Source organism: Malaclemys terrapin, chromosome 16, assembly GCF_027887155.1.
Source record: "Malaclemys terrapin pileata isolate rMalTer1 chromosome 16, rMalTer1.hap1, whole genome shotgun sequence".
Classification (NCBI taxonomy): domain Eukaryota; kingdom Metazoa; phylum Chordata; order Testudines; family Emydidae; genus Malaclemys; species Malaclemys terrapin.
Genome location: NC_071520.1, coordinates 6,097,763 through 6,115,460, shown reverse-complemented (window position 1 = coordinate 6,115,460; position 17,698 = coordinate 6,097,763). Strand labels below are relative to the sequence as shown.

General features: G+C 56.2%; 1 protein-coding gene across 1 annotated transcript; it reads right to left on the bottom strand.

Annotated features, from left to right (window-relative positions):
- Positions 1 to 11,279: 11,279 nt before the first annotated feature.
- LOC128824780 (protein DGCR6) lies at positions 11,280 to 16,763 on the bottom strand. Its single transcript, XM_054006689.1, has 5 exons — positions 16,595 to 16,763; positions 16,200 to 16,360; positions 15,417 to 15,517; positions 13,963 to 14,103; positions 11,280 to 11,498 (listed from the first exon to the last, which is right to left on the bottom strand). The coding sequence occupies exons 1-5, from the start codon at positions 16,708 to 16,710 to the stop codon at positions 11,415 to 11,417; spliced, it is 603 nt and encodes a 200-aa protein (XP_053862664.1). The 5' UTR covers positions 16,711 to 16,763; the 3' UTR covers positions 11,280 to 11,414.
- Positions 16,764 to 17,698: the final 935 nt, after the last annotated feature.

The window sequence follows — 17,698 nt, the reverse complement described above, 5'->3', positions numbered from 1 at the left end:
CCAGCAACTCCCTCAGGTGGTAGCAGTAGTGAGCTCTTGTCCTCCTTTTCTGGGCTAGCCACCAGAAAAAGGACACGATCCATGTGGCCAAGGAAAGAGAGAGGCAGTGTTGCCTGTTACCATGGCTCTTGTGAGGGAACATGGCAGGTTACGCTGGACTAGGTAGGCACCACATGTCTCCAGACCTGCACCTCCCGAGGCTCTAGAGACTTCGCTCCCGATCCCAGAGCGTCCTCAGAGTCCTAAAGCACCAGATGGGTTCTGGCCTCTCCCCCCACCTCAGCAGTCCAGAAAAAGTGATTTGTAGACATGTTCTGTGTCCTCTCCCGCCACACTCCCCTGTTGGCAACTAATGCAGTCACCGAGTCCAGGCTCGGTGACAGGCATTGCTCTGGGCTGGGACAAGCACGAGGACGTGAGCTACAATCGATCCCCCTGTGCGTGGGCTGAATGGGCAACCTCTCTCCTGCCATCTCTGCTTTCCAGCCCACAGGCACTAAGGAGAAGGTGATGCACTTACCCCAAAGGTGGGGGTGGGAAGAAGCAGAGTGAAGAGGAGATCAGAGCGCCATCCCCTAGCATTCCTCCTAGAGTCTCTCCAACCACCACCTGGCTCCTTCCTGCCGTAGGCCGCGGCCCCTAGGTTCCACAGGGACTTTCTGAATTAACCCTCTAGAAAGCTGCCTCTGGCTTCCTACAAGCTCTCACGCGGCCCTGTCACGGGAGGTAAGGAATAAGGTCCTGCCTCCCCCAACTGCTCGGGGGAATCCTCTCCGAGAATCAGTGCAGGGCTTTATGCAGCTCAACAAACAGATCCCATTGTGTGGTGTTGTCAAGAAGCTTCACCCCCCGCTTGGCAGCTCTTTTTAGAGCAACATTAACTCCCCCAGGGATTTCTGCCCTAAATGCTCCAGGCCTGAGGGAAGGATTCTGTGGAAAACAGGCCTTTCCCTTGCTCCAATCCAGGCTCTGCTGTTCTGATGCTGCAGAGGCTTGAGGGTTCCTGGAGAGCATGCTGCAAGGCCAGCAATCCCATGGGGCCTCAGCCCTCGGGACATGTTCTCTTTCTCCCCCAGCACTGTGCAATGGAGGGAAGAAAGGGACACGGGAGATGGTGTCTCTCACTGCAGGATGGGTTATCCGTAAGCCAGGAACACCAGTGTGGACGCAGGGGAATGCTGTGCTGTGGTGTATGTGCCCTGCAGGATATCACTCGTGAAGGGAAGCAACACTGCTCTTGGCAGTGGAATCTGGGCAATAAGGAAGAGGAGATGGAAATTCTCCCTGGGGAGGGGAAATGGGGAAACCCGGGGGGACGATGGGTATGTCGCTGGTTACAGCCCACTGAGGTAGGGGAGAGAGGGTACAAAAAGTGGTGGGCAGGGAGGTGGTTCTCAAACTCTGGGTCAGGACCCCAAAGTGAGTTACAACCCCATTGTAATGGGGTCACCAGGGCTGGCTTAGACTTGCTGGGGTCTGGGGCCAAAGCTGAAGTCCGAGCCCCCCTGACTGAGGCCAAAGCCTGAGGGCCTCGGCCCTAGGCAGTCAAGCTCGGGTTGCAAGCCCCTTGTCTGGGGCTGAAGCCCTTGGGCTTCAATTTTGGCCTCCCCACGCAGGGTGGGGGGATTTGGGCTTTGGCTTTCCCCCCACACCCAGGGTCGGGAGGGCTCAGACTTCGGTCCCACCTCCTGGGGTCGTGTAGTAATTTTTGTTGTCAGAAGGGGGTCGGAGTGCAATGAAGTTTGAGAGCCCCTGCATTAGACACATCATTACCTGTTTTACGTTCTTGGTTATTGAGAACCCCGGACCTCGAATGGACAGGGATCAAGCTGCTACTGACACAGCCCAGCAGATGAACCGGTGGGGGGCTGGCACAGTTCACTGAATCCAAACCAGAGAGCAGGAAATGTTTCTCCTTTTGCATCTGTCTATGACTTGTGGGAAGAAATTAGGTTAGCCTGGGGGACTTCCTACTGGGAGACAGACAGGGGCGGTCTCACGTAGCCAGGAGTAAATCGTCCTTGGCCATTTTAAAAAATTATAGATACTTTTCTAATGCAAAGTTTTGTGCCCAACTAGGAGTGACTCTATTGTGGGCCTCCTTGTGTTGGATAAAGATGAACTGATCACTGGACTGGATGTCCGTGGTTGCTCTGGGGCCAGTGATCATGACTTGACTATTCAGTAAGGACCAGTATCCTTACTGGTTTTGGAACAAATTGATAAATTAAACAGCAATAAGTCACCTGTCCTTTAAATCAGCTTCCACACCAGATGCCTGGAGGAGAGCTAATATGACACCAATGCATAAAAAAGGCTTTAGAGATGCTCCTGGCAATTACAGGCATCTAAGGCTAACTTCAGTACCAGGCAAATTGGGTGAAATTATAAAGAGCACAATTATTAGACACAGAGATAAACATAATTTGTTGGGGAAGAGTGAACATGGTTTTTGTAAAGGGAAATCATGCCTCACGAATTGACTAGAATTCTTTGAGGGAGTCAACAAGCATGTAGATAAAGGTGATCCCGTGGATATAGTGTACTTAGATTTTCAGAAAACATTTGAGAAGGGCCCTCCCTTGGCTCTGAAGCAAAATGGGATAAGATGGAAGGTCCTCTCTGGGATATGTAACTGGTTCAAAGGCAAGAAAGAAAGGGTCTGACTAAGTGGTCAGTTTTCAGAATGGAGAGAGGTAAATAGTGGTGTCCCCTGGGGCTCTGTACTGGGACCAGTTCTGTTCAACATACTCCTAAGTGATCTGGAAAAAGGGGTAAACAGTGAGGTGGCAACATTTGCAGCTGATACAAACCAACTCAAGTTAGTTAAGTCCAAAAGAGAGTGCAAAGTGTGACAAAGGGATCTCACCAAACTGAGTGACTGGGCAACAAAAAGGCAGATGAAATTCAATGTTGATAAATGCAAAGTAATCAATTACAACATGTCAGGGAAGATTCTAGGCATCAATGATCTGATCTTTGGGTTGATGGCAGTAAACAGATTCCCATAAGGCTCCCTCTCTCCCTCTTCCCAAGAGCCACCCTCATCCTCTCTCCCCTTTCTGCTCCCGCATCCTCTGCAAACTTTCGAAGATGGATGCCTCGTGATGGCCTTCGCTCATGGGGATGTTGCCTAGTGGTCAGGGTTTCGGCCTTTTTGGGGGGAAGGGCGCAGCAGATGGTGGGGGAGCCCAGAGCCTCCCACTGGGCTCTGACCCAGGCTACTCTGGGGCAACTGTGACGTTACTGACATAAACTGGGACCGTATAGATCATTGTTGCAACCAAGGTCCTGTAGTGGCACCCAAATCTTGTATAAAGGGGGTCAAATGGGGTGTCTAGGACAAGGTTATGGTTTACTGGTTATGATCATGCTGTCTATATGTGTGTATCAGTTTTGTAGTTGAAGTTATGAATATTGGCTCTATACTGTCTGTATGGCAAACTTATGCTATGCTTCTGGGTGACATCCCAGACAAGCTGAGATTAGCTCTGCCTAGCCTGCTTGATGGCCCATTAAGGACCATCAGCTATACAATGGACCCATTGAGAGAAGACAGATACGCCTTGTAACTCAGCAAAGTATGCAGGGACTGGCCCATGTGACTCCAGACTCCATTTTGCTGTAATTTTCCACAGTAAGAACAAAGAGGTGTTCTTACACCTGGAAAAGACTATATAAGGCTGATGCCTCATCTCCATCTTGTCTTCAATCCTGCTTCTTACCTCTGGAGGAACTTTGCTACAAACTGAAGCTCTACACAAAGGACTGAGGACCCATCCCAGCGGGGGATGTATTCCAGAGACTTGATTCGAACCTGCAGTTTATTCCATTGCTGCTGCAAGCCTGAACCAAGAACTTTGCCATTACTGTATGTAATTGATTCCATTTAACCAATTCTAACTCTCATCTCTATCTTTTTCCTTTTATGAAGAAACCTTTAGATTTTAGATTCTAAAGGATCGGCAGCAGCGTGATTTGTGGATAAGATCTGACTTGTATATTGACCTGGGTCTGGGGCTTGGTCCTTTGGGATCAGGAGAACCTTTTTGTTTTACTGGGGTATTGGTTTTCATAACCATTTGTCCCCAGAACGTGTGGCCCTGGTGGTTATACTGGGAAACTGGAGTGTCTAAGGAGATTGCTTGTGAGACTTGCGGTTAGCCAGTGGGATGAGACCGAAGTCCTCCTAGACTGGCTGGTTTGGTTTGCCTTAGAGGTGGAAAAACCCCAGCCTTGGGCTGTAACTGCCCTGTTTTAGCAATTTGTCCTGAGTTGGCGCTCTCAGTTGGGTTCCGCCAAAACCGCATTGTCACAGCAACACAAGGGGGTGACCCTTCCTAGCACCCCGCTATTGTCCAAAGTTCGCAGTTTATCACAGGAAGCTCTGAAGGGTGCGTGGCAAAGGGGAGTCATGCCATGGGGCGGGGGGTTGCAGAGGAGCAAGGGGGAGTCATGTCATGGTGTCAGGGGTTGCAATGGGGGGAGGGGGAGTCATGCCTGGGTGGGGGTGGAGGAGAGGGGTCAGAGAACTTGAGCTGTGGATTGGAGGTGGAACAGCTGTCAGGGGCACTGGGCGGGAGGTGGCAGGAGCTCCCCCTACAAGGAGGGGGGTTGGCAATGGAGGTCCCTAGAAAGACTCCATTCTGGGGGTCAGGAGGGGGACTCCATCAGAGGTGCGCGGGTGCTGGGTGGAAATGCTGCTGGTCCCAGGTGCCCTTAATTCCCCCTGATTCCGTGGGGCCTCTGAGTCTCTGACAGGTCCTCGTTCCCTTGCAGCAGGAGGACATCACAGCCAACATAATGAACCAACTTCACATCATCCTGCACTTGCGCCAAGTGCCGGAGGCACTGCAGGAGTTCTGCCTCCAAGGCCACCAGCAACTCCCGCTCCCTCTAAACGGGGAGTGTAGTGAGACTGAGTGGCCTTCCTCCGAGCAGGAGAGCGAGGGATCCCCTACATGCCTCTTGGAGGGCGGAGACTATATCGCCCCACCTCCCTCGCCTGGAGGACTGTTTGTTGGCTGGCCACCAGGGCTTCTGGTGGACTCTCTTGTGATTGAGTGGCCTCCCTCCGAGCACGAGAGCGAGGGATCCCCTACATGCCCCTTGGAGGGCGGAGCCTATATCGCCCCGCCCCCCTCGCCATAAGGACCGGGGCGTGGAAATATAAAAGGTCGGCCCTTCACCACAGTTGGGGGACAGCCTGCAACAGAGGAGGACACTTGGCCTGTTCTCCAGAGGCCCCTAACCCTAACCCCAGGCATGGACGAGGACTGGCCCGGAGTACCCACTGCGGTTTACCCCAAGGAGCCGGAAGAGGCCTGGAGGCCGCAGGTACCAAACCCCGGGGAGGCAGGAAGTAGCCCAGGGGCAGCCCGGGAGATGCTGGCTGCAGAGCCTGGCGCGGCTCAGTCCTGCGGCTGGATCCCCGTCGACGCAGGGGCAACCAATCCTGCCCCTGCCAGCGCCTTGGGCTGGGACGCGGGGGAGGAGGGTGGGACCGCGTCCCCCTGCCACCCCACCCCGGGTGGCTGATCCCCTACACGGTGCAAGGAGGCTCTAGCCCAGGACAGGAACTGTTTGTTGGCTGGCCACCGGGGCCCCGCCCAGAATAGAGCCAGCCCTGTCAAGTCTGTCTGTTTGCTGGCTGCCAGGGTTCCACCCAGGCCAGGGCCCGCCCTTGAAGTTTGGTTGTTTGTGGGGTGCTTGGGCCCCGCCCAGGCCTGAGCCACCCCCGATACACTGTGTTGAGGGGCTGACCACTTGAGCGATCTCAGCCCAGCAGTGCTGGCTCTACCATTTTTGCTGCCCCAAGCAAAAAAAAAACCCCAAAAAAATAACGCTCGGACTGCCAAAGCGAGCAAAAAGAAAACCAAAAAACCGCCAACCACTTGGACTGCCGCCACCCTAACTGCTGAAGCAGAGAAAAAAACAACAAGAATGCTCGGACTGCCATCGCCCGAACAGCAAAAAACAAAAAAGTCGCCCGGCCTGTGCTGCCCCAAGAATGGACGGAATGCCGCCCCAGGCATGTGCTTCCTCCGCTGGTGCCTGGAGCCGGCCCCACACCTGGTTGTGACAGCTTATCGCTGAGGTGGGGTGGCTGCTCCACCCCCAGGCAAGAGGACGCTAGAGTAGGCCAGAGTGGATGCACAGGGTAGCAGCCAATCAGAGAAGGGCCAAACGAGAGCCAATCAGGGCCGAGATTAGAGCCAGCCAATCAGGGCTAGACTAGGCCCTATATAAAGGCTGCCCAGGCGAGCAACAGGCAGTTTGTCCCTGACCTTCATGGGAGAAAGTCTGTCTCTAGAGCAGGAGACCAGCATCTCAGAAAGAGTAGTGCTGGGCAGGCTCAAGGGAGCATACTACAGCTCCGGCTTAAGACCTGCCAGACTGCGGGCTTGATAGAAAGGGCCTAGAGGGCCCGGAGGGGAAGTGGCCCAGGGACAGTTGGACAAGGGGAGAGCAGGGAGGCTGCCGCTGGAGGATCCCTGGGTTGGGACCCAGAGTAGTGGGTGGGCCTGGGTTCCCCTCTTCCCTCTTGTACTGCACCTGGCCATGCGATGGCTGAGTCAAACTGCAACCGGCCCTTGAGACAAGAGGCTAGACTTTGGGGGTTGTGGTTGGCCACTGAGGCAGGTGTAAGGACTGTGGCTAACCTGATTCCTCCCTCCTCCCCCGCCGGAAGGAGGTGAGGATGGACTAGAGGGCCCGGAGGGCAGTGGCCTGAAGAAGGACACCATCAAGTGGACTAGGCAGATTGTGCCACATTGAGATACAAAATGGTGGAGAAAAGAGACTCCTATTGGAGGGCCTGGGTGGCTCGGCTTGCCGAGCAGCACAGTGAGTTGTTTTGGCTGCTGTGGAGGTCGGCACCCAGACCAAACAAGAGATCCGGCACCAAGGGCGAGAGGCCGGGGCCAGGAATGCTGAACTGCTTCGCCTGTAGGTGACAGGGACACTAAAGGAGGGAGTGTCCCTCCTGGGAGGGGGTAGAGAGGCCCCACCCAGAAAAGGCAGCCCCTGTGAGAGTAACAGGGGGACCCCCAGCTTGTTGGGTCTGTGGGGAGCCGGGGCACCTGAAGATAGAGTGCCCCTACAGGACTCCCAAGGCCCGGACCAGCCCAGAAGGAAGGGCTAGGGCCCAAACAAGCAGGAGTAGGGACATGGCAGGGGAAAGACCCAGAAAGTGCTTCCACTGCCACCAAGTGGGACATTTGAAGAGGCACTGCCCCCTGAGGCAGAAAGGGGGAGTGTCTGAGACAAGGGGTCGGTCAGAGACCAGCCCCAGGGAAAAGGTGGTGAAGACGAATGCCCCTAGAGAGAAAGGGGCTGGGGCAGAGAGGCCCCACTGAAATGGGGGAACCCACATAGGAGCCAGAAGGGCCCATGTGGGAACCCAAACAGAAGTAGGAACCCACGTAGGACCAGGACATTCTACAGTGGGAACCCAGACCCTAGAGGTGGGAAGCAGGTGGCTCCAGACTTTGAAGGGCCTGCAAGAGGAAAAGGATACCCTGCAGGCCCCCCTGTGAAGGAAGCTGGGGTGACAGGACCCCTTTCCTCCCCTCCCCCGTGAGCATTTTTAAGGGGGAGGGTTTGTGGTGGGGCAGCTGCCCCACCCCCTTGTGAGAGGGGGCTAGAGTAGGCCAGAATGGCTGTGCAAGCCAGCAGCCAATCAGGGAAGGGCCTGAGAGCCAATCAGGGCCAAGATTAGAGACAGCCAATTGGGGCTAGGCTAGGCCCTATATAATGGCTGCCCAGGAGAGCAGCAGGTAGTCTGTCCCAGAACTTCATAGAAGAAGGTGTGTCTCCAGAGCAGGAGACTAGCATCTCGGGCTGGTCAGTACTGCACCTAGCCATCCAATGGCTGAGACAAATTGTAACCGGCCCTGGAGACAAGGGGCTAGACTTTGGGGGTTGCGGTTGGCCACCAAGGCAGGTGCAAGGACTGTTGTTAACCCCCGCCCCTGGAATGGGGTGAGGATGGACTAGTGGGCACTGCTGGAGGGGCAGTGGCCTGAAGGACAGAGTCAAGCGGTGAGCAAGGTGGGTCCAGATGTCAACAGAGAACAAGACACGGATGGGATGCTGCCAGCAGAGGGCGTTCCCTATGGACTGAGTTAATTCCTGGAGTGATCAGTGTGAGGCGCCATGGTGGTTAGTCCCAACCCTGTCAAAACCGCCCAGCCCTATTGTGGGCCCACTGCTACCCTGCAGACTCTGGTCCGGACAGACTGGGCCAGCCGGAGTGGTCTCCCTCGGAGTGGGAGAGCTAGTGGAAGGGGAAATGGAGCCTCCTGGCACTCACAGAAACTCTCTCCCCTTTCTGTGGAGCAGGGTTCTTCCCTCTGCCCCCAATTCCTTCATATGGGGCAGGACCTCTTTCCTTTGCACCCACTGCCCTCCCCGCTTTCCTTGGTCTACCCCCCTCCCATTCCCGCTGCGCCCATGCAGAGCTCTCCCTGCCCCATATGGTGCAGAAAGGCCCTTGTGTCAGGGCCACAGCCCCATTGGAGCTCGGAAAGCTCCACTGTTGAGGAGGTGGGGATGGGACAGAGGCTCAGGGCTAGCTTCATCTCCTGCCCTTTATTCTCCCCTTGGCCCTTCTATGGGGTCTCTGGGTGTGACAGGAATAGGAGCCTCCTTCCCAGCTGACTTCCAGGCCCTGGGATCTGGCACAGCCTCCCAGACGGGCGCATCCGGTAGCTGAGCCCCATGAGGGAGCAGTGGGGACAGGTCACCTCGTCACATCCAAGCAAGCAGAGACTTCTCCATCATCCTACCACCCTGGTTTCCTTCCTAGGAAGGGGCTCTCCAGAGACGTCCTCAAACCTGGACTCGTGAGAGCGTTTCTGGCAGGAGACTCCAGCCCTGGGGCACGAAGAGAGCATCAGATAGTCTTGATCCCCTGGCATCTCCGGTCTCCAGCTCCACTTCCCACAGCAGTGGGGTTTCTCCAGCCCCCTCACCACACCTGTCCGACTCTGAATGTCGGAGTCACCAGAACGAGCAAACTCCAGTTCCAGGCAGTGGGGCCTGTGTGTCCTCAGTCCCTCTGGAAACAGGTGTGAAATGGGGAGCAAGGACCCCAGGCCATGAACAGTGGGAGTGGGCAGAGCAGGCCTATAACAGGGTGCTTTCCCCTGGGCTGCACAGCCTGGGGCCTAGCCAAGCTGATTATAGACTGAGCCCTGAGAGGCAAAAGGAGAGGCCAGCCCCTCCCACCTCCCCTCCCCCTGGAGCGTCGCTAAACTATCAAAAATGAATAGTGGAGTCACATCTTACGCGGAGGTTAGGTTCTAAGGTCAGTGCATGTCAGGGTTCCCTCCCCACTCTGAATTTTAGGGTACAGATGTGGGGACCTACATGAAAGACCCCCTAAGCTTATTTCTAGCAGCTTAGGTTAAAAACTTCCCCAAGGCTCAAATTCCTTCCTTGCCTTAGTAGCGCTGCCACCATCAAGTGATTGAAACATTCAGGGAGGGCCACTTGGAGCCCCACCTTGGCCCTGCCAGCCCCTCTGAGGGGGGGGGGGGGGTCAGTATTATCCCTGTTCGCTGGGGCATAGGGATAGAAAGCAACTGGCTGCAAGGTCACACACGACGTCCCTGATGGGCTCTGACACTAGGCCTTAAATGACAAGACCAACCTCCCTCCCACTCAGGAAGCCATAGAAGGGACCATCTACTGAGCTCCCCTTGGCAATGCTGCTGTCAGAGACCATTGCTAGTGGGTGCCAAGTGCCTGAGCAGGAAACTGCTTGAGAGCCCCCTAGAGACTCGCAGGTGTTTGACTGTGACCCTCAGGGAGCCGTGGCAAGAGCCTCTCCGGCTCTAACAAAGGGTTTCTGTTTTCCTAGACAGTCAGCCCGTGAGGCCAGTTTGCAGAATGTGGAAGAGCCCTTTGGCGGGGCGTTGGAGGATTCACCATGAAGGTGGCAGCAGTGGCAGTGCCTGGGTCCCCATGGGCCAAGCCTCCACTCCTGACACTCCAGGCTAATCTCCCCCTGCTCTCAGTGGGGCTTGGCTTTAGTTGCTGGGCCTGTGAGCCTAGACCAGGGGTCTCAAACTCAAATGACCATGAGGGCTGCATGAGGACTAGTTCGTTGGCCCGAGGGCCACATCGCTGACACCCCCCGTCGCTGTCCCCGGCCCTGCCCCCAGAGGGGGCAGGAGGGGTATGGGGGGGGCTCAGGGCAGGGAGTTGGGGTGCAGGGTTCAGGAGGGAGTGTGAGGTGTGGCAGAGGGTTGGGGTTCAGACAGGGCTCGGGAGGAGGCTGGGGTGCAGAAAGGGTGCAGTATGGAGAAGGGGGCTCAGGATAGGAAGTTGGGGTGTAGGAAGGATGTAGAATGCAGCAGGGTGCTGAGGGCAGGAAGTTGGGTTGCAGCAGGGGGTTAAGGTGCAGGCAGGAGGCTCAGGGCGGGGGGGTTGGGGTGCAGGAGGGAGTGTGAGGTGTGGCAGAGGGTTGAGGTTCAGACAGGGGGCTCAGGGCAGGAGGTTGGGGTGCAGAAGAGGTGGCGGATAGGAAGTTGGGGTGCAGCAGGGGGTTGAGGTGCAGGCAGGGGGTTGGGGTGTGGGGTGCAGGCAGGAGTGTGAGGTGTGGCAGAGGGTTGAGGTTCAGATAGGGGGCTCAGGGCGGGGTGCAGGAGGCAGTAAGAGGTGTGGCAGAGGTTTGGGGTTCAGACAGGGGGCTCAGGGCAGGAGGTTGGGGTGCAGAAGAGGTGGGGGATGCAGAAGGGGGCTCAGGATAGGAAGTTGGGGTGCAGCAGGGGGTTGAGGTGCAGGCAGGAGGCTCAGGGCAGGGGGTTGGGGTGTGGAGTGCAGGCGGGAGTGCAAGCAGGGGGTTGGGGTGTGGGGTGCAGGCAGGACTGCGAGGTGTGGCAGAGGGGTGGGGTGCAGGCAGGGACTGGCACCCAACATGGGGCCACATTGGTAATCTACCAGCGGAAAGGATTACTGCTCTCCCTGAGAAATCTTGTGCCTTACACATACCCTTCAAGTGCCCAGAAACTGTGTCTGGGCTTGGGGGCACGTTTTCCACACAGCACATCACCCAAGAGCGTTGACTCTGGGCTGAATGAACACTGCACAGGCCACTAAATCCCACAAGTTATTCCTCAACAGCTGTACTTGAGGACCTGGGTCGTGAACGCATGGGGAATGAGAATGGATGCCATGTGCTGAGGGGTGAAGGGAATAGAAGGAGCACAATGCTCTCTACTTGACCCCCCCTGCTCTTCATGACCCCCCTCCCTCCACAAAAGAGGAATCTAAGAGTTTCAGCTGTTTCTTCTACACTTGGTGACCAGTGGCGTCTCTCTGATGTTGCAGAGCAAATGATGGAAGTAGCCTGTTCTTTAGTGTGAAGTTCAGAGGGAGATTCTGGACAAAGAGGAGCTGTGCCCTACTCAGGAGAAAGCCTTCTCTGGCTGCGATTCCTTCTGCTGCAACTTCCGTATCAGCTCTAACAAGTTCATCTGTAAAGTCAGCTCCTGTGAAGGGAAAGACTTTAATGAAGAAATCAGACCGTCCCATTTCTCAGACACTAGCTGCTAGCAAGAGCTGCAGAGGGAGAACCTGGTCTGCTGCACACAGACTGTCAGTCGCACTAGGGGAGTGCATGGGCAGCTTCATGCAGAACTAAAGCTTATTCTGGTTTAAACATGTCCACAAAATATGAGGTACATCACCACATGCGATCTGATGCAGATCATCCCATTACAGCAGGGGTGGGCAAACTTTTTGGCCTGAGGGCCACATCTCGGTATGGAAATTATATGGATGGCCGGCTGGGGCAGGATATTGGTGCGCACGGGGGGGGGGGGGGGAAGAGGGCTCCGGCTGGGGGTGCAGACTCTAGGGTGGGGCGAGGGATGACAGTTTGGGATGCAGGAGAGTGTTCTGGGCTGGGATCAAAGGGTTTCGAGGGCGATCAGGGCTGGGGCAGGAGTTTGGGGCGCTGGGGGCTCAGTGGTGCAGGATCCGGGCGGTGCTTACCTGAAGCAGCTCCTGGAAACGGGCCCATCCCACTCTGGCTCCCACACGGAGGCAGGGCCATGCCATTCTGCGCACTGCCCAGTCCACAGGCACCACCCCCATTGCTCCCACTGACCGTGGTTCCAGGCCAAGGGGAGCTGCAGAGCCGGCGCTTGGGGCGGGGGCAGTGAGCAGGACTGCCCCTGCTTCCGGGAGCCGTGTGAAGCTGCTGCACGTGCAGAGCAAGGCAAGCCCTCGACCCCGCTCACTGCCTGGAGCGCCAGAGCAGGGAAAGCGCCCAACCCCGCTCCCCGCCGAGAGCTCAAGGACCGGATTAAAAGGTCCGACGGGCCATACTTTGCCCACCCCTGCATAACAGGGTACTGACGATTTAAGACTCAACACTTTATGAAGGTTCTTTCCTTTTCCATTGCTGCTTTGTCAATACACCAGCTGAGGGGCCACAGGGGCCTGTCACCTTTGCAGCACGTATGGCACTAGGTGACACTTGCCATTAAAAACTTAAAATGCTCACAAAAGAAAAAGGTGGCATGAGCACTGAGGTTTAGGTCTGGTTGGTTTATTACTTGTACTCCCTTGGGAAACAACATGACTCAACTGTGAAGAGCACCCCTGTAAAAACCACCATTATCCTCCTTCAAAACCCTTCTTATAGATGTCCTTTTCTGGGATACCTACAACAAATTTGACAATGGTTAGGCCCCTGGTATGCTCAGACCACTGCCGATAATGCTGACCGATATACTGTCTGTTTTCTCATATTCCCCTATGTCTGTCTCCTGTCCTACTTAGATTGTAAGGTCTTTTGGACAGGGGGCCAATCTTTTTGTTTCGTTTTTGTAGAGCACCTAGCAGTGGGGTCCTGGTCCATGACCAGGCCTCTTAGATACTATGGTAATACAGATCAATAATATTTCTGTATTTTTGAAAAATAAACTGTGTAGAGGTGTCAAGTATCAGAGGGGTAGCCGTGTTAGTCTGGATCTGTAAAAAGCAACAAAGAGTCCTGTGGCACCTTATAGACTAACAGACGTATTGGAGCACAAGCTTTCGTGTTTGTACTCATCCACGAACGCTTATGCTCCAATACGTCTGTTAGGTGCCACAGGACTCTGTCGCTTTGTATAGAGGTGTTTAGTAGAGCAAACTGGAATAGGAGCATGAGCACAAGGAGATTTATGGAAAACAATCAGTTATTTCTATTATGGCAGTGGCTGGAGATTCCAACCAAGAACCGTATCCTTTACCAAGTCCCTTTTCAGTAGGCAGCTACACAGAGGTGATGACAGTGATTTATAGAGGAGGAAAGTGATCAGTTCGCTATAAGGTTATGTTTATTTTCTAGATGAGGCAGACTAAAGTTTCAGGGTTGAGTGGCTCCTCTCATCTCAATGGAACCCACAGTAGAAGAGGGTGGCTCTTTGTCCCGCTCTACTGGTTGGCCGCCCCAAGCAGCCAAACAAACAAAAGCTGCGATCGCGATCTGCGGCGGCAATTCAGCGGGAGGTCCTTCGCTCTGAGCCAGAGTGAGGCACCGTCCAGCGAATTGCTGCCGAACAGCTGGACGTGCCGCCCCTCTCCGAAGTGGCCGCCCCAAGCACCTGCTTGGTAAGCTGGTGCCTGGATCCGGCCCTGAGCCTGCTGTTGTTTCCAGCCAGAGAGCTTATACCATGTCTACGCCGTGAGTTAGTGTATACAGGAAGCCAGGTTGTAAGTCTACAGTACACCAGGTTGCCAAGCATGAATATGCCATGTAGACAAGCTTTTAGCCCTTCAGTTCATGCAGCAGAGCAAGGATCACACTTCTGACACTGGCGGCTGAGAGTTCAAACCCTCTGCCATGTGGTTGGACAAAGCGATGAGGGTGGCTTCTGGTATTTTCCCCTTCGTTTCTAGTTTTTTTAGCCATTTACTTGTAAGAATATTGACAAATCTTGCACTCCCTGCTCACGCACAGACCTGTGGGTTTGTGGTGATGTAAAATCCAGACACTCCAGCTTTCTCCAGGGTGCTCTGCTGGTCAACTACTTTCTGGTCCAGTTCCAAGACTATTTTCTCATCCATCAGTCGCTGTTCCTCTCGAATGCGCTGCTCCACAGCCTGAGAAATGAGAAAAAGACACTGGAATTCTAAAGCTAAAGAAGTTTAATGTTCTTCCTCTGGTTACTTTCCTATTAGCTTTTCTCCAGCTCCTGTCTAATGAAACTCAGGGGAAGAGATCAGGTCCAGGGCCCCCTGAAGGGCCACGAGCAGGTTTCAGGGGGTCTGCCAAAATAACCAGAGAGCAGGGCTGGCGTTAGACTTACAGGGCAGAAAGCCAAAGTCCGAGCCCTGCTACTCGGGGCTGAAGCTGAGGCCCAAGCAACTTAGCTTTGCGGGCCCCCCCTGTGGTGAGGGCCCCAGGTAACTGCCCTGCTTGCTACCCCCTAACGCCAGCCCTGGTTTTTAATCTACTCGATATGCAGAAATACAGTTGTTGTGGCACAGGCAGGAGGTGGAATTTTTATAGCAGGTTGGTGGGGCCTCAAATAAAAAGGTTGAGAACCCCTGTCCTACGTCACAAGAAAAGGTCTCGGAGATAAATAAAGGCATAAACTGAGCAAGGGAACAACCCCACAGGGGGAATTCTGGGGATTGGGCGTGGTCATTAAGCAAACCAAGATTCCTAACCTGACTCTCTGCCTCTGCTCAGTCCTTGCCAGCTCTGATTTCTAGGAGTCTAGCAGCAGAAGCAGGCAGCATTGCATTTCTTGTACTTCACTGACTAGTATGGAGGCCTTAACAGCAGTCAGAGCAATCCCTTGGGTAGGGCGAAAGGGGTGACAGCTCCGGACCCCACACTTTGGGGGGCCCCGCGGGCTGGCGCAATCGGCTGGTGCAATCAGTCTCGGAGGAGACTAACCCATCACTTCCGTCCCGCACTTTGGGGGGCCCCGCAGGCTGGTGTGATTGGCCAGCGCGGTCGGTCCTGGAAGAGACGAATCCACCTCGGGCCCCGCACCCCCCTTGGGACGGCTCTGACTGCAGATGTAAATATGGTGGCACTGCTATATGCCACCAGAAGTTCACAGTACACAAATAATCAATTACTTTCACCTCCTCTAGTGGCTTCTCAAGATAGGCCCCTGGGAGTGGTAGTCTAGAGCACACAACAGGGTTTGATCATCATTACTTACGGATTAAAGATGGGGAGGAAAGAACTTTATTAGACTTCCGATCATCAGATCCTATAGCCGGAAGTCTAACTCCTACGTCTCCAGAGTGATTTCAGAACCAGCTTCAATATTTGTGCCCTACATTTTACTGGTTTTTACAAACGACACACACACGCTACTGCAACAAGGTTGCAATTTGCAGCTGGTAGGAACAGCTCCAGCAAGCCGCAAAGAAGCAAGTGCTAATGAAGGCCTTACCTCCAGCTCCCTCTGCTGAGCTGCTTTGAGAACGGGCAGGTTGTGAGGTTTGCAGCACTGCTGGGCCTCTTTGTGTCTGTGGAACATTTCCTGCTTGAGCACTGATTAATAAATATAAAGTTAGACTCTCCAGCCAGAACGGCAGTAGGCCAGGAAGACACACCCAGCATTTCCCCTAGTCCCAGAAGAAGGCCAGGCTTCGGAAATTAAATATCCTATTTCAGCGAACTCCGCTTTTAGTAATTCCCTTGCCATCCGGAGCAGAGCATCTCCGGGTGGAAGGAGTGGCTACCCCACCGCACTAATGGATTGATCACGGTGTCTGAATAGCGGAATTCGGTCCACAAGCTCTCAAGTCCCTTGGCTACCCACAGTGAGACCCAGCGCTTTAAAATGTAGCCAGGGATGTAGCTCACTTTCCACTGAGGAATTCTATTAATTCTTCAGTCTGCACAAGAGCATCGGTTCTGCAGCCTGGCCACAGCCCTGTGCCTGACAAGGGCGGTGGGGAAATGCTCCCAACATCCCTGCCAAAAGCACACGCTCAGGGACGGGATAGCTCCGGGCTGGCCGCTCCTGCTTCGTGCACGGGGGCTGCCAGGCCTGGAGATCAGGCTGCAAGACGCTGGTTCCCCCCCCAGGTCCCAGCTATTGATCTCTGTGCAACCTGACGCCAGCTGTTCTCGCGTCCAGGGCGCCGCGCAGCGGCCGGTTTCCTAGCGAGGGGCTCGCTCGGCTCTACGGGGCTCGGCCCGGCCCGGCTCGGCTCGGCGGGGCTCTCACCGCGGTGCTCGCTCTGCAGCTTCAGCCGCTGGTTGTAAAGGTTTTTCTCCGTCAGGTGCTGGATCTCGAGCAGCCCCTGGACGATCTCGAAGACGGCGCCGTCGAGCAGCGCCAGCGCCAGGTCGCTGAGGATGGTGTAGGACAAGCGCTGCTGGCAGGAGCTGCGGGGACAGGGGGCGCGGGCAGCGCCCGGGGCGAGTCAGGGAGCCGCCCCATAGCGGGACTGGCCCCGCTCCCCCCGGGGGCCGGGCCGGGCCACCTCCCCCCACTCGTGTCCGACACGCGCGGGGGGGGGGGGTCCTATCGCGATAGAGGGGGGGGGTCCTATCGCGATAGAGGGGGGCGCGGGGGTCCTATCGCGATAGCGGGGGGGGGCTCAGGCCCGGCGCCCCCACCTGGGCAGCCCCTTCACCAGCGCCTGCAGCTCGGACAGCAGCTGGTAGTGCCGCTCCTGCTGCCGAGCCCGCTCCGCCGACTCCTCGTAGCCCAGCCCGGGCCCGCAGCGCTCCATGGCGGGCGGAAGAACTGACCCCCGGGGGCGCGCTCGGCACGTGGGTGGGGCTGTTTGTTTGTGTGCGGCCGGGCGCGCGCGCTCTCGGCAGCTGGGTGGGGCTGTACGTGTGCGGCCGGGCGCGCGCGCTCTCGGCAGGTGGGTGGGGCTGTACGTGTGCGGCCGGGCGCGCGCGCTCTCGGCAGGTGGGTGGGGCTGTACGTGTGCGGCCGGGCGCGCGCGCTCTCGGCAGGTGGGTGGGGCTGTACGTGTGCGGCCGGGCGCGCGCGCTCTCGGCAGCTGGGTGGGGCTGTACGTGTGCGGCCGGGCGTGCGCGCTCTCGGCAGGTGGGGGCGGAGCTGCAGCGGTGCCCGTTCGCGGGGTGCGGGGACCCGTGCTGCCCTGAAGGCTCCTGGGGGGCCTGGACCTTGGTGCTGTGGGGCAGCGGGGGCAGTGTGCGTGACACGGGCGCTCTCGGGAGGTGGGGGCCAGGCTCTGTGTTGCTGTCGGGGTTGCTAGCTATATTAAGGGGGACTGAAAGCACCCGCAAATACCCCACACCCCCTCCTGCCCCCCCAAATACCCCTCCCTATACACACACCTCCCTCCAGCCCCCCCAAATACCCCTCCCAGTACACATCCCCCCTCCAGCCCCCCCAAATACCCCTCCCCATACACACACCTCCCTCCAGCCCCCCCAAATACCCCTCCCACTACACACACCTCCCTCCAGCCCCCCAAATACCCCTCCCACTACACACACACCCCAGCACCCCCATATACCCACACGCACCCTCCAGTCCCCCCAAATACCCCTTCCACTATGCACACCCCCTCCAGTCCTCCCAAATACCCCTCCCACTACACACACCTCCCTCCAGCCCCCCAAAACCTCTCCCACTACACACACCTCCCTCCAGCATCCCCAAATACCCCTCCCACTGCACACGCACCCCTCCAGCACCCCCAAATACTCCTTCCAGCACCCACCAATTGTATCCCTCAGCTG